Here is a 24,134-nt window from a genome sequence, read left to right as displayed (position 1 = left end):
GTCGGAGCGCTAGCCAATAGAAGTACGAGTGTTACATAGTGGTGTCACTATAATGAGGAAGTAAACAGAGCAGAATCAGGCCTCTTTAATGAAGGAGTCATGTGTCGGAGAAATGTCTGGTAGCAACAGATATCTGTATCATCAAGAGCTGCTTTATTGGACTGCATATTCACTGAAGCTGTCCAGATTCTCCTCTTTCTTTGAGTCAGAACCAGAATCACATCCCATGATTAACTCTGGTTCATTAGAAAGACAGGAAAACATGAAACAGGATGAAAGCCAGACGCTGCCTGAACAACAGACACTTTATGAAACCAAAAAAATATGTAGACGTGTGGATTTTCTCTCGGTAATCATCTACGTCAATCTGTAACCAATTTTATTTTCCATTAGGTGTTATATATATGTACATGTTATTCATCAGTTTCAGTGCTGCTTCATCCATTTGTAATCCAATGTGATCATCTCCTCCCCGGTGTGAGATAATACAAAATAAATTACAAATCTGTTTTCCAGGCATGCACACTCACACCTCACTCATTAAAATCGACTTGTACTAATTTCACATCATTTTGTTTTTTATAATCCTTTTTCACTTTAATGAACACCAACTGTAGTTTGAAACAAAAAAAATGAAAAGAAACAAAAAAGAAAAACAACAACAAATGTTCCAGGGTGATTGGGGTAGGGGGTCTCGACAACAGGTTGACTTCTTGCTCGGGATGTTTTCAAAAAATAAAAACACATCAAATTGTAAATTCTATATAGATATACTCGCTCAACAAGTCTGCATAATCTGTCACGGTAGATACATTTGACGTGGAAGTCTCCTCTTCACTTCAGCGTTACACCTTCTCTGTGAACCAGTCGGACCAATTAAACGCCTCCGAGTTCATCACTGGGAGGCGTTTCCTGATGTCTTACAGAATGAAAAAGGCCTCGAAGAGTAGTGTTGTGATCCTTTTTTTAATTATTTATTTTTTTTAATACTCGCTTTCCCTCTTCTTAGAATATAAGGTTATCTCAACATTTAAATAAATCACTGCATCTGATGTCTTATAAAACACGCCGATATCTTCCATTTCCCTGATGGAGAAACGGGGGATTAAATATTGAGCTTGTGGGGGTTTTTTTTGGGGAGGGACGGGGGACAGGTAACCATGACCCTTTTCATGTAATTCTTTTAAAGGAACATCGTCCGCAAAAAATGCTCGCATTATACAGCTTACAATGTAGTACCATGCTAGCGCTGCTCGCCTCGTCCTAACCATTTATTAGCAATGGAGAATCAGTGTTGTTGGAAACTACAACACACACACACACACACACACACACACATACACACACACACAGTAATAACCCCATTCTGCCCTATCAGAGGAGGAGGCGGGACTAACGGCGAGCGGGAGGGGACAGCTGATCATTTGTTTGTACAGAAAACAAACGGAAGTGAACAAAAGCAGCAAATGCAGAAAATCACACTTCATGCATTCTTAAACGATCGGAGAGGGAAAAAAAATGAGGGGGGGAGGGGGATATGAGGGGGGAGGAAAAGGGGGATTCACAGTTTTCTCAGCAACGCCGCAGAGATGGAGGAGGGTCAGGTGATGCAGTGCAGATCATTGGAGGATGTTTCTGCGATTCACTGAGCGCCGGTGGTATAACGTGTCTGTGGGGTGGGGGGTGTGGGGGTGGTGGGCAGAATGGGGGTAAAACTACATTCCTTTCCCGACTAAGATGAAGTTGCTGTTAACGTAGAAAGAGTCTCTCTGTGTTTCCGACGCGATGTTAAATTCTAGGCTTTCCTTCTTGTTTCATACAGTTTCTTTAGAGAAATGAAGCCTGCTGTAAGTACGCTCTGGGGGGGGAGGGGGGGGGGCAGCTAAGATGCTGGGAGGTCCGCGCTGAAGGTAGAGGGGAAAGGGGGAGGCTGGACGTGGGGGAGGCTCAGACGGAGGGGGGGGCTTTGCGCTGCAGTAGATACTGGGAGATGTCGTCTGCGTCGCGCTTCAGCCAGGCGGCGTTCAGCAGGATGTTCTCGCAACACTGCTGCACCGTGCGCTCCGCCGAGGGGGCCGGGTGGCTCTCAAAGAAACTCTGCAGACACAAATAATAATAACATTAATAAGACACTAGCATCTTTCAAACACAGTTACAAAGTGTTTACAAAACAGAACACATTCATTAAGTTTAAATGTTGTATTGACCCTTCAATGGTAGTACTGTGAGGTCATGCTGCCCTCTAGCGGTGGAACAGGTGAAGTATATGTTCTTAGAAACTAATATTCTACCAACAAATACCTGAAGTGAATTGCTCTCACCTTTATTTCAGCTGCCATTTTGTCGATAGCAAATCCATTAACTGTGAGCTGCAAACACACACAACCAAGAAACATGAATAAAAGAAACTCCAGGAACAGTTTTAGTTTAATGACAGCAAACAACACACTGAAGCTCATTCCCAAATGTCACGGCGTCTAAGGGAGACGAAGTGAATGTTTCTGAAGGTTCACTGAGCAGAATAAATGTTTCCCATCTGTGTTAAAAGCATTGTTAAAGGAATAAACACTTGAACCAAATAGAAGCCATTTTTTGAGCTGTGACTTTATGGTGCACTTCTTGTCAAAGCTGAGCTCCCACTATTACTCTTAAACAAACCATGTAGCCAAAATACAAACAAAGAGTCTGAATCCCTTTAAATAATCTAATCTTTGTCCAAGGAGACCAAATAATAATTTATTTTAGCGCATTTCCAAGTGCTCAAAGCGCTTTACATTACATATTACACATACATTGAATACTGTGGAAAATACCCACAGGATACATGCCGTTTCCCATTTACCTGCACAAAAAACATAGAAAACTCATCAAAATAAATGTTGTTGTTAACCATTAAGATGCCATGATGGAAATCCCTGGGATTAAGTAAACATAAAACAATTCAATATGTGTACACAAACTGGAGGAATTTCCATTTAAAGCTGAAAACATGATCAATATAAACTTTTTTTACCAGGATCTTTCACTCCTTTTAAGAACAGTTCAGGTGAAATCTCACGTGACCTCACACAGAATCCTCAGAGGGTTTTTATTTACCTTGATGAGCCGTGATATGAGGAAGCCGCCCTGGTAGCGGTTGTAAAGCTCCTCCCAATTGTCCTTCACAAACTTCCAGGCAGCTTTCCGGCCTTGTTTACTGCTCCCAGCGACGCCTCCGATTACCAACACCGTGTCCTGGGGACGAACCTCTTCCTGTTGGGGGGGGGGGGGACGCAGGGAGAGAGAGAGAGAGAGAGAGAGAGGTTAGCTGAGAGGAGGTTTGATCTGGCAATGTCTTCGCTGACTAGAGGAAAACCCTGTCACACACATTGGACTTTGAACTGGAAAGCTAAAAGGTTATAAAGTGATTCTCTGCTGATCATTTCCTGTGTTGTTGTCTGTAATCATTACACCAGACTGGGTCCCCCAAAACACACAAGCCGTAATAACAGCTGGCATGTGTTTGAAGGTTCAGGAGGAATAGTTTTATAACACTGCAGGATGAGGGGCAGCGGGTATAGACACAAACTGACCTGGGGTCCTGCAGGAATCCCCTTCAGTGCAAACGTCTTGGGGTTAAGTGTTTATTTTACCTAGTCTTAAAGTCTGCACGTTCCTCCCTGCAGAGTGTTTGCATGCATTAAGAGATTTTTAAGGGAATTGTTGAGCGGTGCACTGATGACGTATTTTTGTAGGCCAACCCAGAAGTCAGCAAAGGAAGCAATGGGATTTTTCCATTGGAGTTCCAAAAATATAAAAGAACAAAATCGACCTGTGGCAACATTTATGATCCTGACACGTTTTGTTCAGCAGGATAATCTCCACACATTAACACCACTTCATGATTTTGGAAGTAAAAAGCTAATGTTGGGCTATAAAGGAACTACAGCACAGTCACATGACTTCACCACAACACCGCTAAGCTAAAGGCGGCTAATGTTGAGTGGTATGACGTTTAGTCGGCTCATTTAGACACTTGTTAGCCACCACCTTCTTTAAGTTCACCAATGGGGGATTTACTGTCGTGGTTTAAGCTGAAGAACCAAACACTAATATCTCTTCAGCTTGTGTTAACCACAGACCTTTGTCCACGGTTCTAACCAAAAACACATTCAAATAAACATTGACTTTGAGACGAGGGAACCACCCTGCACCACATCTTCCGCTTCCTCTGTGACGGGAGAAATAAAACAGAATCGTTCGCAACATGCGGTGAACATGTGTGTACCGAGAGGGCGAAGGTGAGGACTTTCTGGATGAGGTCGGGGGCGGAGATGGCACCCAGCACTCGCTCGATGCGATTCCTCTCCTCCTGCATGTCTGCCAGTTTGTGGAGCTGAAATACACACAAAAAAACCACACAATAAACCCAGAGTTGTTGTTATGCTTGTGTAAAGTTATCTGAATTATCTTGTGTTTCTCTCTCTGCTCTGACACTACAGGGATTATTAATCGTGTGTGGCGGGGAGGGAGCAGCAACTGCATGTTATTGCGCAATCCTGTATGGTATAATGACAACATTACATCTTTGAATTCCTTTAGGAGGATTTTGTCAGGTGCAATCGCTCATATTGATCTCATTTGTTAGTGAAGTCGTCCCTGAAAGTCTTCATGTCACAGAACAACAGTTTGAGTGTTACCTTCAGCATTGTTTCCAGCGTGGCACTGTCTCCATGCTTCAGCACCGTGAGATACACCTGGGAAACAGAAGCAGTCGTAACAGGATTCCTCGCCAGTTTCAAACAAAATGCAGCATGACGATTTAATATGAATACTTTGAGATGTTAGTGGTGTTAGGGTTGTAACATTTTGGAGACTGAAAATGTAATCATTCATAAATGATGTGAAATAGACGCTGTATGAGAAGCACTTTGGACTCTGGGTGGGCGGTGTATAAACAGTGCAAAGATATACTGATGTTAAATTTTAATTATCTGCCGACTCGCTGCAGCTGAGAAGAATGAATATGTCTCAGTGTAAATGATATTAAAGAATAAAAACGGAGGCGTTTCCCCCGGTGTTTTAGGATCCTTTTGGGCACTTTGAAGCCTCGTTAAGAAACGGCCTTTAAAAATGAAGCTTATATTGTTAAATGTATTCATAACTAGAAAACACAACATCCTGTGAAGGTAAGAGGCGGTTTTGATGGTGATCTGTGTGGTTTCTGCTCACCGGGCTCCGCAGGTCTGCAGGCAGGATCTGTTTCCCCTCCACATGGTCTCTGAATCTCCGCCGGGCCTCCTCCAGTGTGGGTTTGTGTCCCGCCTTCCCAAGCTTCCCCAGAACCAGACTCCTCAGCAGGGCATCCAGGTGACCTGTGAGACAAAACCAGCACTCCAGTTATCATCCTCTAAGAGGAAACTTCAGAGGTCTGGGCTGAAGGACGCTGAATCACAGGGTAAAGATAAGACAAGTAAGACTTTCAAACTTTACTTATTGCCAATAAAGACATTTCTTTGGTCTGAATAATGAAGTGCTTTTATCTCCTCCCCACCTTCCCCTGCTTTGCAGTCCCAGCCCAGCTCCAGGCCGATGGGGGTGAACAGGTCCCGGATGAACTCCTGGATCTCCTCGTGGAAGTCGGTGTGCGACAGCAGCGAGGACAGGACGCCCAGGTTGCAGCTGAGGTCGCTCCACACCGTGTAGTTGGGCTCGTTCACAAACGCCTCCATCAGCTTCAGCACCTGCACCGTGCTGATCATCCCTGCACGAGACTACACACACACACACACACACACACACACACACACAGGTCACAAAGGCTTCTATAGTTCTATAAAAACAAAGTCCTGAAGCTTTGTGCTTAAGGGAAGATGAGTCCTCTTCTGTCCCATTTAAAAGTCTGCAGGTGTTATAGAGCAAGAAGAGAAGAGGGACAGTTTGAATAATTGGTGTACGTGTTTGAACCTGTTGTAAACCTTTTAATTCAAATGATACATATTCCTGCAGAGGGATAACAATAACGTTTGGTAATAATCACTACTTTATTTAATCAGACGCATGCATTTGGGGGGGATAATAAACCTCTTGGTGATGAGGCAGAGGTTGGGGTGTCAAAATGCTTCCTGTGGTGGTGACACTAAGCATTAAGAGACAGAGACATTTTAACAGACTTCTCTTTGAAACCACAGTGCTTCCTCTTCACCGTTAGTAACTAATTGTTAAATCAATTATCCTTAGATGTAAAAAAACGACGCATGAGGTTTTAAAATCAATTACAATTCAAATGCAGAGTTCTGTTTTGGTGAACCTCATCTTCTTGTTTTATCTAAAAAAAACAAACCTTCCCTAGAGTTTGGAAAAGTTTAGATTTCAGTTATATTGAAAACCATTAATGTGAGGAAATTCTTTCAACAATAACTTTTACTAAAAGCTTTGAGTTTCTTCCTCCACAGAATCAAAACCGGCCCCCACGTTTCACTTCCCTTACTTCTGTCTATTTTGACTATGCATTTCTTTATACTGGAAGGGACTTCAAGGGGAGGAAGGATAGTGATGGTTGTAATTGTATTGCCCAGCAGTAGGGCTGAGTGTGTGTGTGTGTGTGTGTGTGTGTGTGTGTGTGTGAGCTTCACCAGGGAGAAGAGGTCGTTCTGCAGGCCGAGGCGGTCCACCGGCTGCAGGCTGAGGTCTCTGACGCCCGGCAACAGACTCTCCAGCATGGACGAGCTGTACTGGATCCGATAGAAGCCCACGGTGCCGGGGTTTATCTGAGAGCAGCAGGGACACACGGGTCAGACTGAGGAGAACATGTCACTACAGCTATTTCACTTCTTAGACTGAGATCTCTTATCCAGCAAGGCTTCAAAAGGAAGAGAAACCGTGTCATCACAGGTTAATACTTGAGGTTTCGGTTAACAAAAGGCTTGTTGTGGCTAAGGCTCACCGCTCTGTGATAATTGTGAGTTATAGTTGGTAACACCGGGATCAAACAAGCCGAGCCACAGGACTGGAGCAGTGAGTATTCAAGGCACTATTTATACATCAGCTGTAAATATTGCAGTCCCCTTATAAATAAAGCTCCATTTTCAATCGTCTCTTAATTAGTAAACAGACGGTTCATCAACAACTGCTTTGGTACCGAGCCAAACACCGAACAGTACGCCACATTTTACACGTAGGTATTAATCTTCCCGCAGCAGCTGTTCCTGAGTGGAACATAATGAGACAGAGAGAGCAGGCCGCCAACAAACACTTCAGTGAAAAGAAGAAGCGGAGAGAAGCTCAAGACTTCTTCAAATCCAAAACACTGTTAACTGGCACTGATTCAGATTTCTTTGAGACTCACTCAACTGAATACCATCAATCGTTAGCAACATTATAGTATGTGAATCCAGGTGCTTATTACGAATGCCATACATGCTGGTTATTGCACAGGATGGTGACGTGAGCTGCGGCAGTTTGCCAGAATGTGTCATAAGGAATAAAGCCGGTCCAGTCAATTACTATAAAACCAAACTGGTTTAACGAGTTCACTGGACTCCATCGTCACAACTATTACAACAGCTGAGGCAATTTGCAAGTTCAACCCATGAGAGTTTGAACATGACAATTCATGTTCTTGCCTCATTTACAATCCTGAACCAGAATAAAGGATTATATAAAATAACCGACATGCCTCTTTGCAGTATGTCCGGATACCTAGAATGTCACCTTACGCCAACAATACCAGGACGACCTTCAGCACATCGTTGCATTTTGCATTATGGAAGCCAGCATGCTTCTCTGGATATTCCGACCCACAAATCATTGCCCATGGGAAGTATGAGCAAGAGGATAGAAGTTCAGAATGCGATGTTATGACAGAACAGTGTGTGTGACCGAGTGTTAGTGGACAGGGTGAGGAAGAGGACAGAAGTGTGTGAAAGAGTCTGATGAGTGTCTTCCTCACACGTGACAGACGATGAAAACAGACCGACTCCCTCATGACTCATTCATTCAGCACAAGACACTGGAAACTGTGCCCCCCCCCCCCCCACTTTGGTCAACGTTTAACCTTCTTTTCTGGATTGAAGTGAAATGTTTAGCCAGCTTAAAGGTTTACTTGTTTGTGTGACCTTTTATACGATATGTCTGCAGCCTCAGGGAAAAGAAAAAGTGATCTCAAGAATATTAAGGGAGAAAAACAACTTCAATATTTCAAACTATTCCCTCTGGATTTTAGTGTCACCATTTAAAGATGTGAAAAAACAACAACATAGAATTTCTTTATATATAATGCTACATGCTGAGTATTGGATCAGTACTGGGCTGAGTTTAGGTGTCAGGAGAGGAAGTACAACACTAACAACTGATGGAGGAGCTGTGACTCTCCCTCACCTTGATCCACTGGTCGGGGGGGACGCCGTTCAGAGTGATGGTGGTCTCGGGTCTGTCCAGCAGAACCTTGAGCTTGGAGCATTTGGGGTCCTCGCTGGTACAAATACTGATGGGGACCATCCAGCTGGGGCAATCCTCACCTGTGGACACAAAGTCAAAGAGCCGGTGCGAAGATACAACAGCACGTCAGAAACATCACGCAGAAAACTGAAACATCTACACACAAATAAAGTCAATAATAAGGGGGTGAAATAAGAGCCGGAAGAGAAGAGATACAGAGTGTTGCACAGAGGGAAAGTGATAGTGTATTAGAGGAAATGGATCTGTGTTTATAGTAATTCAATACAAGAGTAAAACGTTACACAAAAAGAGAATCAGCTGAATAGTCTCACTATGTAGTACATTATCACATCACTACTGATAGTTCTATATGTAATTGAACACACAGTGAACCCCTCAGTCCGGGGTTTTAAGCAAATAGTTTGAGTCCAAAAACAATTCCTGGCGACCGTGAGCTCACCGTCGTGTGGTCCACTGGCGCAGAACTTCTTCTGAGATAACTTCACGATGCGGTCGTCTCCTTGCTGCAAATAAACGTCTCAGTTAGTGTGTGTGAAAAATATATAAATCAAGGAATGCCACAAAATGATGATCAGCCACCAGATAAACGCTCTGCTAATTCTCTGCATTTGATTCGTTGCCCTGGTCCCGCCTGATGCACACCTTTTTATTGGTTTTTTGGGCCGCACCCTGGATCATCATTGCTGTATTCTATTCTATTCAAAGGGGCTTTATTGGCATGAAAGTAAAGCTGTATGTTTATTATCTTTTTAATTAACACGACATCTATTAAACATCTGTTCGTCCTGAGAGAGGGAGCCCTCCTATGTGGCTTTCCTTGAGGGTTTAAAGCATTGTTTCCACGTTAATTGTGGAGTTTCTTTGGGAATTTTTCCTTGTTACTGCGAGGGTCTCTAAGGAAAGATGGGGTCATGGGCCGTTCACACTATAGAGCCCCCTGAGACAAAGCTGTCATTTGTGATAGTGGGCTTGTAGGAGCCAAACTTAAGAAAGATGTGTTGTAGAAAGATGACGACCTAGATTCATCTAGCAGTTCAGCCAGTGAGCAAGATGATGAATACTGAGAGCGTTTGCCCTCATGCAGGTTAATCAGCTCATGTTTAGTGATGCTCACCTGCTCCTCTTCCACTTCTATAATGGGGAAGCCCATCTGCTTGGTCCACGAGCTCATGACTAGAGCGATGGGTTTTCCACTGGCCTGTTCCAGACAGTCCCATAGGTCCTCTGAGGAAAACCAGCCACAAGTCAAAAGGGTTAGGAAACTTAGAAAATGTATTTATACACCAGTTTCAAACTGAGTCCAGTCTTTACTTACCTGTGGAAGCATTTTTATGTTGGAACTTCAGCAGGTAGGCGTTCATTCCTTTCCTAAAGTCCTGAAAGAGAGAGAGTAAGATGTGACCCGTGATGAAGAGAAGAGCAGAGATGAAGGGGAGACTACCAGTGCTGGAGGACAAACCTCGTCTCCTATGTAGTTGTGCAACATGCGGATCACTGACGCTCCTTTGCTGTAGGAGATGGCGTCGAAGATTTCATCCACCTCTGACGGATGGCCCACGTTCACCTGGAGCGCACACACACACACATCTGGTGTCAACACACGACTGTTCAAAATGCATTTGAAGACGTCTTAAATGATTCAAGCATCTGTTTATTCTGGGTTGCATGAAAGGGGAGAATACTGTTGCAACGTGGAGTTAGAATTTGTTTTCCAATACAGAAAAGAGTCTGACACACTCAATAATTATTAAACCACTACGATTAAATTGGGCTCTAGGTACCACACCCAGATGACACTTGCTGGAAATGATAAAAAACAAATAACTTTCCCAGTCCAAACCAATACTGAGAAAACTAAATAACAGACCCAGGCTGAGTAACACTGAATATGAAGCTCACCTCGATGGGATGGCTGCTGTCCAGAGCGTCCAGGTCCAGAGCGCGGGTGTAGTCGGCGGAGACGAACTGGGTCCAGATGTCGTACTCCGGGAAGCAGTGGTCCACACACAGATACTCGATCCAAGACGCGAACCCCTCATTAAGCCACAGATGGGTCCACCATTCCTGTTCAGACACACAAGAAGGCATCCTTAAAGCCCTTCAAAACAGTTCCCTTCCTGAAATATGACCTCAAACATTATACATAATAACACTAACCCAGAGTTTGAACCCAAACAAATAAGAGAACAAGCAACCCTGTTTTCAGTCACTGGATTTAAACGCAATGATGTTCAATTTAATTTAGACAAAAAGGAGGAGCTGTTCAGTACGGCAACATGTGCTCTGATTGACAGGTAATCAATTCATGTAAGTAAAAGAGCAAGAAATTCACTTTTTTGTAAACATCTATAAATTAAATTGTCACCATTTCAGAAAATACTGGTTCAATGTGTTGAACACACCGATGATCGGTTCAGTTTGTGTGTCATATTTGTGAGTTCAGCCTTTTTATTGTTTAATAAAGACAAAAGGAGTAAGAAGAATTATCCTTTCTTGACCGTTTGAGAATTTATTTATCCGACTAAAAGAGCGAAGGGAGCTTGTGCACAACAAAAGCAGCTCCTACTTTGAAAGTAAGTGGAGACATTAACAATAAATGAAGCGTTATGTTTTTGCTTCCCTGGTTTTTCCATTTGAAAACATTTGCCTTTCATATTTGGTTAGATAAAAAACTCTTTAAGTTAGTGCTCACATTTTTATTAGTCCCATTTCGATTCATTACATTATGCTCAAAGCTGCTCACAAGATGTATAAAGTTGGTCTGTCAAATAGCAAATGTCTGGTTACCATGGTGACCAAGTTTCCGAACCACTGGTGAGCGAGTTCGTGTCCGACCACCAGCGCCACCCACTGCCTGGAGGACGAGCAGGAGTTCTTGGGGTCGATGAGCAGAGCCGTCTCCCTGGAGAAATAAACGGAGTGTCGAGGTTAACACGGAGACAGGCTGAAGGTCGACGCCTCCTCTGGACGTCAAACACCCAGAGTGCACTTCAGCTGCCGCCATGTTTATTGAGAGAGGCTGCATGCAGGAGGCTGGAGAAGGAGGGTGAGGGGAGCCGGCTGCTGTATGCTAATCACTTTCCATCTGAACACCGAACAGGTGGCAGGAGGGGAAGCTAACCAGGAGGCAATTAAAAACCCATCAGAGCTGTCAGTCAATAAGACACGCGTGCAAAAATAGCTTAGTTCCCTGCAAGACAGAAAAACAAACTGCAGTTTTGTTTGATTATTTGGATCATTTCCCCATGGGTCGTGATGACCACAAAGGTATATCCCATAGATTCATTTATAAATGTTATCAACAGTCCTAAAAGATGTTCAGTTTGCAGGGATACAGAGCAGAACAAAATCTGAGAAATCTCATGATAACATTTTGCATTTCTGCTGGAACAAACATTTCTCATCAGAACAGGTGTCGATTAATTTTCTGTCAGTCTAATAATTAATTACCCAGCAGGATTTATTTATTAAATATGCCTTCAAATTGATTTAGATTTAATTGATTGGATATATTCCGCCTCATCTTGACTGATTACTGCAGGCAAGATGAAGGACTCGACGACTTCATCGACTCCCTAGCCGTGTTTTAATTCAACGGTCGCATGCTTTGGAGGACCCAGCCTACGCGGTCGACGGAGGACCCAGCCGACGTAGATCTGGTTGGCTGGACCGAGCGGCCTACGAAATGAGACGTCTAGTTTACGGAGCACCTCCTGTTTACGTCACGTGATACGAGCTGTTCTGTTGCGCTCCAGAAGCGTGACAGCAAATTACTTAACGAGCAAACTCAGCTGAAGGATCCAGACACTTTACTTTCTTTGTTGAACCATTGATTGGAGATTACTGCTGGAGATGGAATAAGTAGAATAAAGAAGAAGCTGTTCCTTCGGCCTCCAGTAATGTTACATTAGTGAGTAAATAATGTACATATGTATTTAATCATATCCTTTCCTATTTAAAACAAGTCTTAACCTTTCTGTAATAATATAAATATGATTAACTAATCAACAAAAGCATCTTGTATAGATTGATTCTTAATATTACTTTTCTAATGTTATTATCTAGCTGTGTTTAAAACCTGTTAATAAAAATGAAACTGAATTTAAGAGGTATCCTATTATTCCACTGTTATATTTCATGTTGTAAATAATGGTTCAAACTTTACTAAATGAAATAAACAATGTATTTAACAATTACCATCTAAGTTCATTTATTTATTTTCCTCTAATCTCAAAGTAGAGGTGAGAATACATCCATCCTCTCTGCAGCTTCATGTCTTCCATTATGAGAACTTCCATCACCGACAGAGGAAATCCATCCTGCCATTTAACATCAGCAGCAGTAAACACACATCAGCAGAAGTGTGTTCATCAGGGTCTTTATTTCTATTCACTTTCATTAGGGATTCCTCCGCTTGAAACCACAATTTGAATTAGTGTTGCTCAACATAACTTTTGACGCCCTTTAAATGTTATTCTAACAGAAGATTTTTAAAGTCAACATTTGTTGTTTTTGATAATGGATAAATAAGCTAAATTATGGTTGAATTAGCAGCGTTAACTTCTACCTTTTACCCACTATAATAAATCAATCATTTCTAAAAGATGTATTAAAGTTTACCTGTAGGTCACAAGGCCCCAGTTCTCCATGGCACCTGAGAGGGAGGAAGCAGTCTGCATTTTAGATTCAGCTTTTTCAGAGGAAATGAGGTCAAATGACTGAATATTCAACTGACAGCTACTCACCAGCAGCAAAATCAGCAATAGCTATTAGATCGATTTTAGGCAATGGATAAGGAACATTGAAGTAGTCATTGTAGAACGGTAAGGTCTTAGTAGCAACCTGCGAAAAAATACACAACCGGTGTTTAATCAATAGGACACAAAGGGTTAGGCAACAATTCAGCTGAGAATGAACCATCAAGTGCTGCCATATATTGCACTGTGTATTCCTCTACACCTCTAATCACATTTGCAGGTTATATAATTCTCAGTGCAAAGGTGACACCACCAAGAGATTGACAAGATTCTCACCTCCAGCGCAAATTTCCCTTGTTCTGCCTTCCCGACAGGTGTGTACACGCGTACCGTGATACCGTCTGATGATTGGGCCTCCACAAAATCATATTCCCCGATGACAAAAGCTACAAGGTATGTGGACATGATGGGTGTGGTGGCAAACTTCACTTCCACCAGGTTCTCATCCTCCGGATATGGCTTTCGCTCAATGACATTCTGGAAAAAAAGGGACAGAACGGATAAATATAAAAGTGAGGCTTTGTGTTTAATGGGAGCAGATCATTGCTCAGGAGTAAAAGCTTATGAATATTCTCCTCTTTTTGGCAGAGTGATGTTGTATAATGCTAACAGATTAAAAGTCTAAAGCCCCACAAAAAACAAAACCACCAACAATGTTTTAGTCCCTCTTTTTCAAACCCCGTCTGTAACCTTCCCTGTCTGCGGCTCTCAGCTCTGAGCCCATCAGCTTTTATCTTAAAACACCTCACAAATAAAAGTTCAATTCACAGGAGGAAGTGGTGCATTGGATGGGACTATTTTTAGCGGAGGATTAATCTACATTTGGTGCTCTAGTGGGTATTTGTGCCAGCAGGAAGGTTTATGTGGGACTTACAGAAAGTGAGTGCGTGTGTGCGTGTGTGTGTGTGTGTGTGTGCGTGTGCGTGTGTGTGTGTTCAATGTAATAAAGAAACATGCCACCTATCGCACCAGTGTGACTCCCTGGTGTGTTTTTCTTTGGCAGTGGAGATCTATGGCAAAGAGGAGCTAAAATTGCCACACTTTGATGCAGACAGGGTTAAATCTTTATGGTAATTGCGAGATTTGCTGACATTTATATCCATAACTTAGCGTGGTGGTTATGGGTATCTTTAATAATCTGCACAAGCGTGTTCGCACAAACTCTCCACAGCGTCCTCACACGCCCGAGCTCAAAGCAGTTTTGTTCTGCACTGGACTTTAGAAAGGTCACAGTCGACTTGCTGGGAAAATAAATTTCAGCAGGTATGTGGACACTAAAGGTCAAGAGCTGGACTGGCATCAATCTGAGCAAGAATTAGCCCGGTTAGCCAGAATAATCACATCTCCTTAAAGAGGCCCGGGGCATCGTGGTCTGCAGTCTGTACGTTATAATATCAGCATTTGTCTCAAGTTATTCATGTTAAGTGCAGGGTTACATGTTTCGTATAGTCTTCAGAAGGGGACTTTGTTGATGCACAGCATTTGAAGACTAAGAGCATTAATATTCAGGCATCAGGAAGACCCAGATTTAGCTTCATCATCATCAGCCATATGAACTGCATTAGCCTGGAGGGGTGATGCAAGAAATAAAGAAACTGGATGATGTTTTCCTGACGCAATTTGGCTGAAAACAACTTTAAATAATCACACGAGGCATGTGTGGTGAGGAGGATTTGTCTTACATTGACAAAAAAACCCTCATTGCACATGTATAGTAGTGGCGTGTCACGTGTGGTTAGACATGACACTAGCCCGGGGTAAAAGATGCAGAGCCTGTCTGCTGCCCTCTGTTATGCAAGCCATGAAGAGAAAGGGAGGGACACACACACACACACACACACACACACACACACACACACACACAGTCTGGGGTCAGGAGTTTCTCAGGGGGGGGGGGGGGGAATATGACACGTACCATATTTGACAAGGCTACTCGGTCCTTGGGAACGATCAGAGCGATGTCAAAGGTGGCTTTGATGGCGGGCTCATCCCAACAGGGGAAAGCTCTGCGAGCGTCCGTGGCCTGGAGGTGGTGGGGGGGAGAGAGAAAACAAACTGTGTGTTCAGATGAGTCCAGACCCAGTTCAGATCCAGCTGACTGCAGTTCACAGCCAGCATCAAAAAGCATCCTAAACCGGTCCCCGCTCGCTGAGTGATGGTATCTCACTCGCTCGGTCACATCTGATTGCATCTGTGCGAACGGTGAGCCCGCAGACATGCAGGTACAGAGTTAGAAAGAGGCTGTTGGCATAGTGGAGAAAACACCTGAACAAAAGGAGTAAGACTGTAAGACTCAGGAGTCGAAATGATAAGACATTTGAACTCATCTCTATGACTTCCGACCTTTACGTCCTGTTTTACTACCAGTTTACAACCTTATAACGGATGTCCAAAACATGTAAAGTATACATTACTTCACTCCTGTTTATTTTGCAATTACTGTACATGTGTCTAGAGTCCGATCTGATACTGGATATTTTGAGCCAGTGCCAATTTTCTAGCTTTTCGGGGGAACCTGAAATCCAACAAGAACAATTCAACGACTTTCCCCCGCATGTATAGTCTGTTTTATGCAGAGCTTTATCAGCTTTCACGATCACTAAGTGTGTTGTTTTTGAAGGACACGGGTACTATTGGAGAGAGATTAATGCCAACATAAAGACTTGTGGTATTTCACTTATATTTGTCCTTTCAGGAGTCGGAGTGACACGGCTGTGATTTTGCTGTGTGAGCAACTGCACTCTTTCCCTTTGTCGCAGCACTTTAGTCGAGCTGTTTTATCTGTAGGTAAAAACCCTGTCAGCTGTTTCTCAAAGCAGAGCGACTGATGAAAATGAAACGCATGTAGCCAACAACTGTATCAACTAACCAGTCTGAGTGGGTTGCTTAGCAGATTGTTGTAAATAAATATTCCATTATAATCCCCTCACCACAAGTGTCAAGAAGAAGAACAAAATGAGATTCTTTATTAATCCCACAAGAGGAATTTCAGTGTTACCCTCCTGGTGTGGCTGACGACCAGTCACTACAAGCCTCTCTGTGTTTATTCCACTTTATCAGAGCTTCAAGTGTGTACTTAATAACTACATGTGACCTAGCAACTGCATAACATTTGTGATGTGAAGCTACTCGGAATAAGATTTATCTCGATGTTTTGCAGAGCACTCTGTCAAATACCACCTGAACACTCCTAAAATTGCACATTACAAAAGTTGGAATTGGGGTGGAGGCTCCATCTAACAATTGCTCTATCTTATCCAAACCAACAAGCACGCCCTCTTAGAGCAGTGACTGGCCAAGTGTGTGGTTATTAAGTCAGTCTGGAATTAGTCTGTGTTTGGGCTTCTCTCTCGTGCTCTTTTTTCAGTCTTCACATGACTGCCCTTTTTTGCTTTTGTGTGCACATTCAAGTGTACCCCAATAAAAGTCATGCATAACTTCCTACCAACTATTTTCCAGCATTCTTCTGTGTCAAAGCCGCACTACATTATCAGCTGATAACCTCCAACTGTATTTTTTTAAATGAGTAAGTGCTATAATAAAAAGGCAGTTTCACTTCCTTTTCTGTCCACATCAAGTCTGTGTCTGGAATATTTTGAAACCAGAACCACTTTATAGATATGCATATGACTAACAGGAGAACTTCTGTCATAACTTTCCCTTTCAGTGTGCACTGACTGTGTGCACAGTGTGGATATTCTGCAGGTTTGAATAAAAGCCCAGCAATCTCTCAGGTCTGGCTTCCACTCAACGATGCTGGAAATGCGTGTCAACAGACAGAGTTGCATGTTTAAACCATATGTACAAATTAGGGCTGTGCAATCAATCAAACTTTCCAAACTGAATAGGGCAATACTTTGTTCCAGCCAACAAATTGCATATTTTTTGGGTACACATCCTTTTTTAAAATCCCCATCAAGATAATCTGAATTAACATTTGAAATGCTGATGAGAATAATGAAGCTGGATGATAAATACCAATACCGTATTACAAAGCAAATTCACTCAAAAATAATCGCATTCATTATTTTACCAAACTGTGCAGCCCTGGTTTAAGCAGAATAACATTTGAGACATCACCTGATCCTTAAGACAATTCAGGAACATAAGTCATTTGCGAGCTGTGGGTTAAGCAACTTTCTAAACAGAAAACATCCCATTCCCTTTTGGTTTTCAGCTCACCTCAAACTGTGTGACAGCAGCGTAGCGGCTCTCTCCAGCAGCGGATGAATATTTACTTCTATAGAATCCCTTCATTTTGTCGTTCAGCTCCCCGACAAAGTCTACCTTCAACATGCCGGAGCCTGAAGGGGAGAGGGAGTTCAGACCAAACCCAAGGGGAAACATTGCATTAATGACAGAACGGTGGTTTAATAGCAGACCCCATCGACAGAGACAAAGACAAGTGGAGTCCTGTCTTACCTTTCTGTAAAGCGCTAGGAAATGACAGGGTGACTTTCTCATCCTCATTTTGATAGTTGAATCCGGTTGCATTAATTTCTGAAAGAGAAGAAGATAAGATATACTTTATGATCCAAAATTGTGACATTTTTTCATTACAGCAGCATAAAAAACAAGGCATTGAATATAATTAGAAATTAAAAGAGTAGAAAATAAACAATTTTAAAATAGAAACAACTCTAAAGAGAAAACAAAGCAGAACTTAAGTAAAACGTTGACGGTGAAGATAAAAGTCTATATATAGAATATAAAAGAAGGACATTATTTACAGTAAGTGTGCAAGGGATGGCATATTATATTAAATGAAATATAAAATGTACAGTGGGAAGTGACGAGCCTCACCTTCACCTCCCTGCGGTGCAAAGGAAGCTGTTATGATGTCGATGTCAGCGCAGTTCATCACAATCTGATTCGTGGCTTGTGTAACCTGCAAATATTGACATCAAACAGCATAATGTATACTTTGAAAATCTCTGCTGCGGCATCATTTCAAATCTGCATGGGGAAGATAACAGAGTTCTTTCTACACCTTTTCCAAAATTCAAATTGACACATTTTAAAAGGTGTCATTCCAAACTCGTTCCGCAGCACTTTACAGCTGGGGTGAATTCTCCTCCACTTATTTTATTACCTCGTTATACAGAAAGATGATTATTTGAAAGGTAGTGTTAAAAGATGAAATGATATGTTAATGTGTGTGAATTGATTTACTTATAGGATTGCGGAAAACCAAAGTATAATATTTGATAGTTGCTGTTGTTAGAGACACTTGGACGCTGAATTATACATTTATCTGTATTTACTTTTTGTAATTCTTAACGTTTTGTTTATCTTTATCTATAAGATGGCTTGAAAAATTGTGGTTCTAAGTTAGTCACAAAAAATACTTTATTACTTTCAAATTAATCTATCGAGTCTGACTGATTTTGAAAGAAATGTACATACAACTTGAAAGCAGTTTCGAGAAATGAAAAATGACACTTTATAAAACTTGAAAACTCCTTAGTAAAGTAAAAGTGTTTAAGGATTTCCAGCACCTGTGCAAACACACTTCATTAGGTTTAAGGAAAATAAGTGCTGCGGTCCAATGAAACAATCACCTCAGTGTGTGAAGGAGCAAGTAGTAACTAGTTAAAATGCATTTGGTTTATCCACATTAAACTCAGCCGACCCAGGAACAAATCCACTTACCGAGGCTAAAGGGCAAAACTGGGCACAAAAATGAACCAGTCGCGTTTGAAAAGGGAGAGAAAGTGATGAAAACAAAGAAAGGAAGGCAGACTATGGGGCTTCTACGTTGTGATGTGAAAACAACGGATGTGACTGCACAGCTTATTGAGGGGGAAACACAGTGGCACACTTGGAAGCGGGGCCGTTTTCAGGAGGGGCCGTCGGGGTGACATTCACAGTTTGTGGCACTGCTGGTCGGACGCTGCTGTTGTTTGAGACACTTTGAGGCTGACACAGCGGGGCAGTAATTATAAAACATGCCGGGGAAATGTCTAAGTGCCACTTTTCTTAGATTCTTCCGCCCTATTGTATTTTACCCAGGCTTTGTGCAAGCAGCAGGTAATCAGGGTGTTGCTAAACAAAACTGTGGTCCAGAGTTTTTACATTTTCGCAATCACAGGGTAAAGAAACCTTCAGGATGACTCGACAATAAGATTTGAGAAGCATTTCAGTGATTAACAGAGGACATAATGTTTGAATACATTTCAAATGTGCTGTTTCTGTGTAACTTTGAGGTTTTAATCGTTGGAGTTTGTCTAACATACGTTTGAATATGCCTTGCTGTAATGTTTTTTATTTGGCATGTGATTGTGTACATATACTGGTGAAGATTTTTGCTACTTATAAAAAAGAACTTCCTCAAACCCTTTCTTTGCTTTGTCATTCCACCAAAAAAAGCCAAACTTCTTAAAAACATCCAGTGCCAACCTTTAGTAGTTTAGTGCTAAAGTGTCGACAGAAAACTAATCATTAGCTGTTCTGATGAATAAACATTTACATTTTTTAGAAAGTAAGCTTTTCAAATGTGAGGATTTACAGCTCAAACTTTTTTTTAAATCATCTGAAACTGTATATCTGTGGGTTATGGACTGCTGGTCAGGCAAAACATTATTGCATTTGTTTTCTGCTTTGCATTTCAAATGGGGTTCGAATTCCTTCAAGTTAGCAAATGATATTTCATTTTCTAATGTTACTATTAAATTGTTTGAAAGTGAAGCCGTTTATAAACCACATGTGAAAGGTGTCACATACACAAAGAAAACTTATTTGAGCCTGCACATTGAGACCATGTTAAATGCTGTGGTGTGCATTGAGTGCTCTGATAATGTGTGTGGAGTGAGTGACTACAACCAGGCGTGTTAAAGGCAGGTGATAAGACCCTCTGCTGACAGGTGCCAGTAGCCCAACAATGGAGCAATTTACACACCATAAGCACAAACTCTAACGCTGAAATAAATGCAAAGTGAGCCGGTATGTTTGTTTTATGTGTTAGTTACACAGTAGCTACCATCTACATGCACTTTTGCAACAATCCAACGGGAACCCAAATGATTGACTAACATTACTTTGAGTCAACTGACAGCAAACGAAGAGTGTGCATTCCTTACATTTACTGTCAAGACTGCTTTTGCTGCCATAAAAATCGCTAATCAGGCAAACTCACACTCACAACTCTTTTTTTGCAGATAGTTACTTACATTTACTAATGTGTTGTACTTAAATATACATGTGAAGTACCAGATGCAACTTTATACATTTCAAAGTATTGTACTGGTATCTTCAGCACTTTTGCTTGACAGCTTTATTCACTTTTCCGATTATTCTTGACCTGTGTCCAGTAAAGACCATGCGTCTCCAGATTTGTTTCATTTCAATGGTTGTGAAAACTTGAAGTATAAAGTGTCCCTTTCTTTGTTTAGAAACCTTTTGTATATGCTAAATAAACACATCAACTCTTGGGTCAGCTACAAAATGCATTAAAACAAAGGCAAAAACAGAGATGTTTTTCTGAGCTCATGAAAAATTTTATAATTATGATGCATTGCTTTATATTAAAACCACCAAAGTATAAAAAGGTTTTACAATTTGGATTTATGATTTGAATTACATTCAACACTTAAACAGATTAGAGCATCAATAATTATGATCAACATATCATACATGTTATTCTGAAATGGAACAATCTGTACAATGACTACTTTTACTTTTGGTACTTTAAGTACATTTTGATGCTAAAACTTTTGTACTTTTACTTATTCCTACACTCTGGTACTTTTACTCTATTACAAGACCTGAGTACTTCTCCAACCTCTGGTGGGAGGGGGCAACATCATGTTGCCATGATTTAGCAAACATTATTGAGCCTTCGCTAGATCCTAGCTTGCTGGTTAACCTCTTCAATAATTGATGGCAGATAAACTGATTGTGATTCAGAGCAATGCATTGGTGTAACAGGGGGTTAACGTTCCTGGCGAACAACAAACGATCTTGAAACACATTAAGCGCACTGCAAAGCGCTTGTTAGCATGCTAACGTTAGCTAACATGAGAGTGCAAGTATGTCTGGGACTGTTGTGCTAGCTAACGTCAATTAGCTCCTGGCAAAAATATCCAGACGTTATTTTTCACCATTCATTGCTCTTATTCAGCACCGTGAGCCTGCCAGTAAACGGTAAGCTAGTTTAGCAACGGCCAGATAACACAAGCTAAAGGCTGCAAACGCCGTCAGTGAACGTTACGCTAAGCTACTGCTGATGCTAACAGCTAACAGTTTGCCCGTTATCGCTCGAAGACAGCACATTAGCTCGCTACTGTTAACGTTAGCTGGTCAGATTACATAACAAGATCCTCACACAAACAAGTCCATCCATGTATGAAGCCAGAGGCTCGGGTTCAACCTACCTCCACCAGCGCCTCCAGCTTGCCTTCAAAGGTGAAGTCGATCAGGTCCGGCTTCAGACACAAGCCATAGTTGACGGGGTAAACGTCAGTTGGTAACCGCACGAAGGGCCTCCTTTCGGGCATGGTTCCTGTATTTTGGCCGCTAACGAAGACGGTGCTGTGTGTAACTCTAGTTATCGCTGTGAGTTTTATTAGTGCAGAGCTGAGCAGAACGGGCCTCGACAGTGAGGATGAAGGACAGCAGGTAGTGAGTCTATGTACGAGTGACAGCGGAACCCTGCGGCCCAGGAGAAGCAACATCAACTGAACCCTCTCTCCTCTCAGCCCAAACAACTCAAGTTAACCAGCGTCGACGTACAGACACGCACGTCATCACGTCGTGTCAGCGTACGTGCTTTACGTACTTATGTATCATAGATAGATAGGGATAGATTCAGTAGATAGACAGATAGATAAATAGATAGTTAGATATATCCAAATTGGAAAACGTCTGTGTGCAGGGTTTTGCATTCAAAACAACTACACTTTTATACAACGTGTCTGTCTATTTCTGCAAAACTTATAGTGCTGCAGATCTTAGATAGTGTGGGAAATATTTATATTGGTGGGTATAATATATTGTATATTTTTGTAATTTATGTATTTATTTCAACAAGGACCGTGAATACAAATACATTCATCTCAGAAAAGAAAAGAGATGATTTTTGCCAGATTTGAGCTATTAGCTCATTTCCGTCTGCAGTCCTCAGGCAGGTACAACAAATCAACAAACACTTAACACATTGCATAATCTCTATCACACAAACAATCATAAAACAGTTTAAAGTACAGGTCAATAAAATAGTACATAGTGCAGTTCAAATATAATATTACAATACATTCCAATAGAAAAACTCAGATTACAGTGTAAGTAATGTTGGTTAATGTTATTGAAATAGGAATGCTTAGAACTGTTTTCCTTATTTGATGACAGGGTTTAAATCAGACATTTTGCATAAACTCCAAAATCACATTGCCCTTGAAAAAAATCCACCCATACACAAAAAAACACACAACTTAAACTTTGAAATAAATGTATTTTATGTTATGTCATATGTTTGTAATATAAGATTAAAGAGAACATGCTGGATGCATGTCAAACAACTATTTATTGTCGTTGGAAATTTCCATTGAGGTCAATTTCCCTGCACTTCCTTATTGCATTCCTGAGACGCGCTTGTAAAATAAAAGCTTTATTTTGAAATGGCCAAACCGGAAGTCATTTTTTTCCTTTAGTCTGTCAAACGGTGTCAAGATGGCGACGCCCATGAGGAGGACGCTGGTTGCTCTTCACAGGGCAACATGTAGCAGTTTAAAGGTAATGAGCCCTTTAATAACAATTAACTTTAACAAATGAGACAGTCACTTTGATGTTTTAGCATCTCATTTGGTTAGCTTGTTGTGAAAGCGTTGCACTGTGCAGAGTCCTGATGGGGCTAGCTAAGCTAAAGCTAACTGTCTTTACGTAGAAGGATAATTTCAAGGGAATAAAAACAAAAAAAAGATGAAATGTTAGGAACAAATAAAATACACGTACTGTGTGTCTATAATTAACACTTATTATATTGTAAGGAAGTAAAAAATGTGTTTTTCTGCCTTATGTTCCTAACCTTAGTACCATTTCAGAGTTGCTGTTGTTCTTGACTGCTTTTTATGGACATGTTGTGGAAAATAAATCAAAATCATCCTTCATTGTAAAACGCCACAACTAACCAGGGCTGGAAAAAGTATTTAGTGTCTTTCCTTGAGTAAAAGTACTAATACCACACTGTACAAATAATCCATTTAAAGTAATAGTAAGTATATAAGTACCATTGGGGAAATGTGTGAAGTACAGTACTTGAGTAAACTTTGTTACTTAAACATCACTGCAACTCTTTCAGACGTGTCACAAAACGTGTAGGGGTTATTACTTTTGCACATAAGTGTAATATAGGTATACTAAATAAAATACTGTTGTATAGTTACTTGTACATTGCTTGAGTATTTCTATTAAAACAAAGACTTAACTCTCCTCTGTCTCAGAATGCAGATGCGTCTCTGGACCTTCGGCATCCGCTCCCTCTTTACCTGCCGGTCCGGACTAAGAAGCGGTACTTCATCCCTCCGGCGGTGGGGACGAAAGGGATGAAAGATATCAACATGGAGGACAAAGCTCGAAAAGCCGGCGTTGCCCCCAGACAGCAGTATTTTGAGAGGCCCATCAACATCGCCTCCACTTGTAATGAGGCTTTTTTTCTCATTCTCGATTGAATTTATATGAATTAATTGAGGGGGCGTTAATGTTCTACTTTCTAATTGTTAAATGTAGAGACTGCAAAGGCTTTTGGGAGTTCTAGTATATCTATTTTACTCAACACATAAGACTTTGGAAGTATAAAATACTCAATATTCTGATTGGTTTGTTTATGATACTACCAAAATGCATTTATAGCAAAAGTATTAAATGTCCCGCCAACTTTAAATTATTTCGTACGTGTTATTTTATCATATTTCTCCTGATTTTAAATGATGATTTTGGTACCTT

At 41.4% G+C, this 24,134-nt stretch overlaps 2 protein-coding genes across 3 annotated transcripts in view; one reads left to right on the top strand and one right to left on the bottom strand.

Annotated features, from left to right (window-relative positions):
* Nucleotides 1-70: 70 nt before the first annotated feature.
* Nucleotides 71-21,912, bottom strand: npepps (aminopeptidase puromycin sensitive). Of its 2 annotated transcripts, XM_063884085.1 has the most exons (23): nucleotides 21,569-21,912; nucleotides 18,000-18,084; nucleotides 17,619-17,696; nucleotides 17,379-17,500; nucleotides 15,112-15,219; nucleotides 13,473-13,673; nucleotides 13,185-13,281; nucleotides 13,060-13,093; nucleotides 11,227-11,341; nucleotides 10,339-10,503; nucleotides 9,899-10,003; nucleotides 9,755-9,815; nucleotides 9,554-9,663; nucleotides 8,879-8,942; nucleotides 8,359-8,498; nucleotides 6,615-6,749; nucleotides 5,534-5,753; nucleotides 5,212-5,354; nucleotides 4,680-4,736; nucleotides 4,268-4,375; nucleotides 3,097-3,252; nucleotides 2,322-2,369; nucleotides 71-2,097 (listed from the first exon to the last, which is right to left on the bottom strand). In XM_063884085.1, the coding sequence occupies exons 1-23, from the start codon at nucleotides 21,866-21,868 to the stop codon at nucleotides 1,948-1,950; spliced, it is 2,802 nt and encodes a 933-aa protein (XP_063740155.1). In that variant the 5' UTR covers nucleotides 21,869-21,912; the 3' UTR covers nucleotides 71-1,947. The 2 variants fall into 2 exon arrangements, with proteins under 2 accessions (XP_063740155.1, XP_063740156.1); XM_063884086.1 differs by lacking the exon at nucleotides 15,112-15,219.
* Nucleotides 21,913-22,784: 872 nt separating this feature from the next.
* mrpl45 (mitochondrial ribosomal protein L45) overlaps nucleotides 22,785-24,134 on the top strand; it is a 6,649-nt gene continuing 5,299 nt past the window's right edge. Inside the window, exons 1-2 of the mRNA XM_063884470.1 lie at nucleotides 22,785-22,925; nucleotides 23,633-23,828. Coding sequence (XP_063740540.1) covers nucleotides 22,863-22,925; nucleotides 23,633-23,828 — 259 coding nt within the window. The 5' untranslated portion in view covers nucleotides 22,785-22,862. The remainder of the gene's footprint in view (nucleotides 22,926-23,632; nucleotides 23,829-24,134) is intronic.

The sequence above is a fragment of the Eleginops maclovinus genome, chromosome 5 (genome assembly GCF_036324505.1).
Source record: "Eleginops maclovinus isolate JMC-PN-2008 ecotype Puerto Natales chromosome 5, JC_Emac_rtc_rv5, whole genome shotgun sequence".
Lineage (NCBI taxonomy): Eukaryota > Metazoa > Chordata > Actinopteri > Perciformes > Eleginopidae > Eleginops > Eleginops maclovinus.
This window is presented reverse-complemented; position numbering and strand designations above follow the sequence as displayed.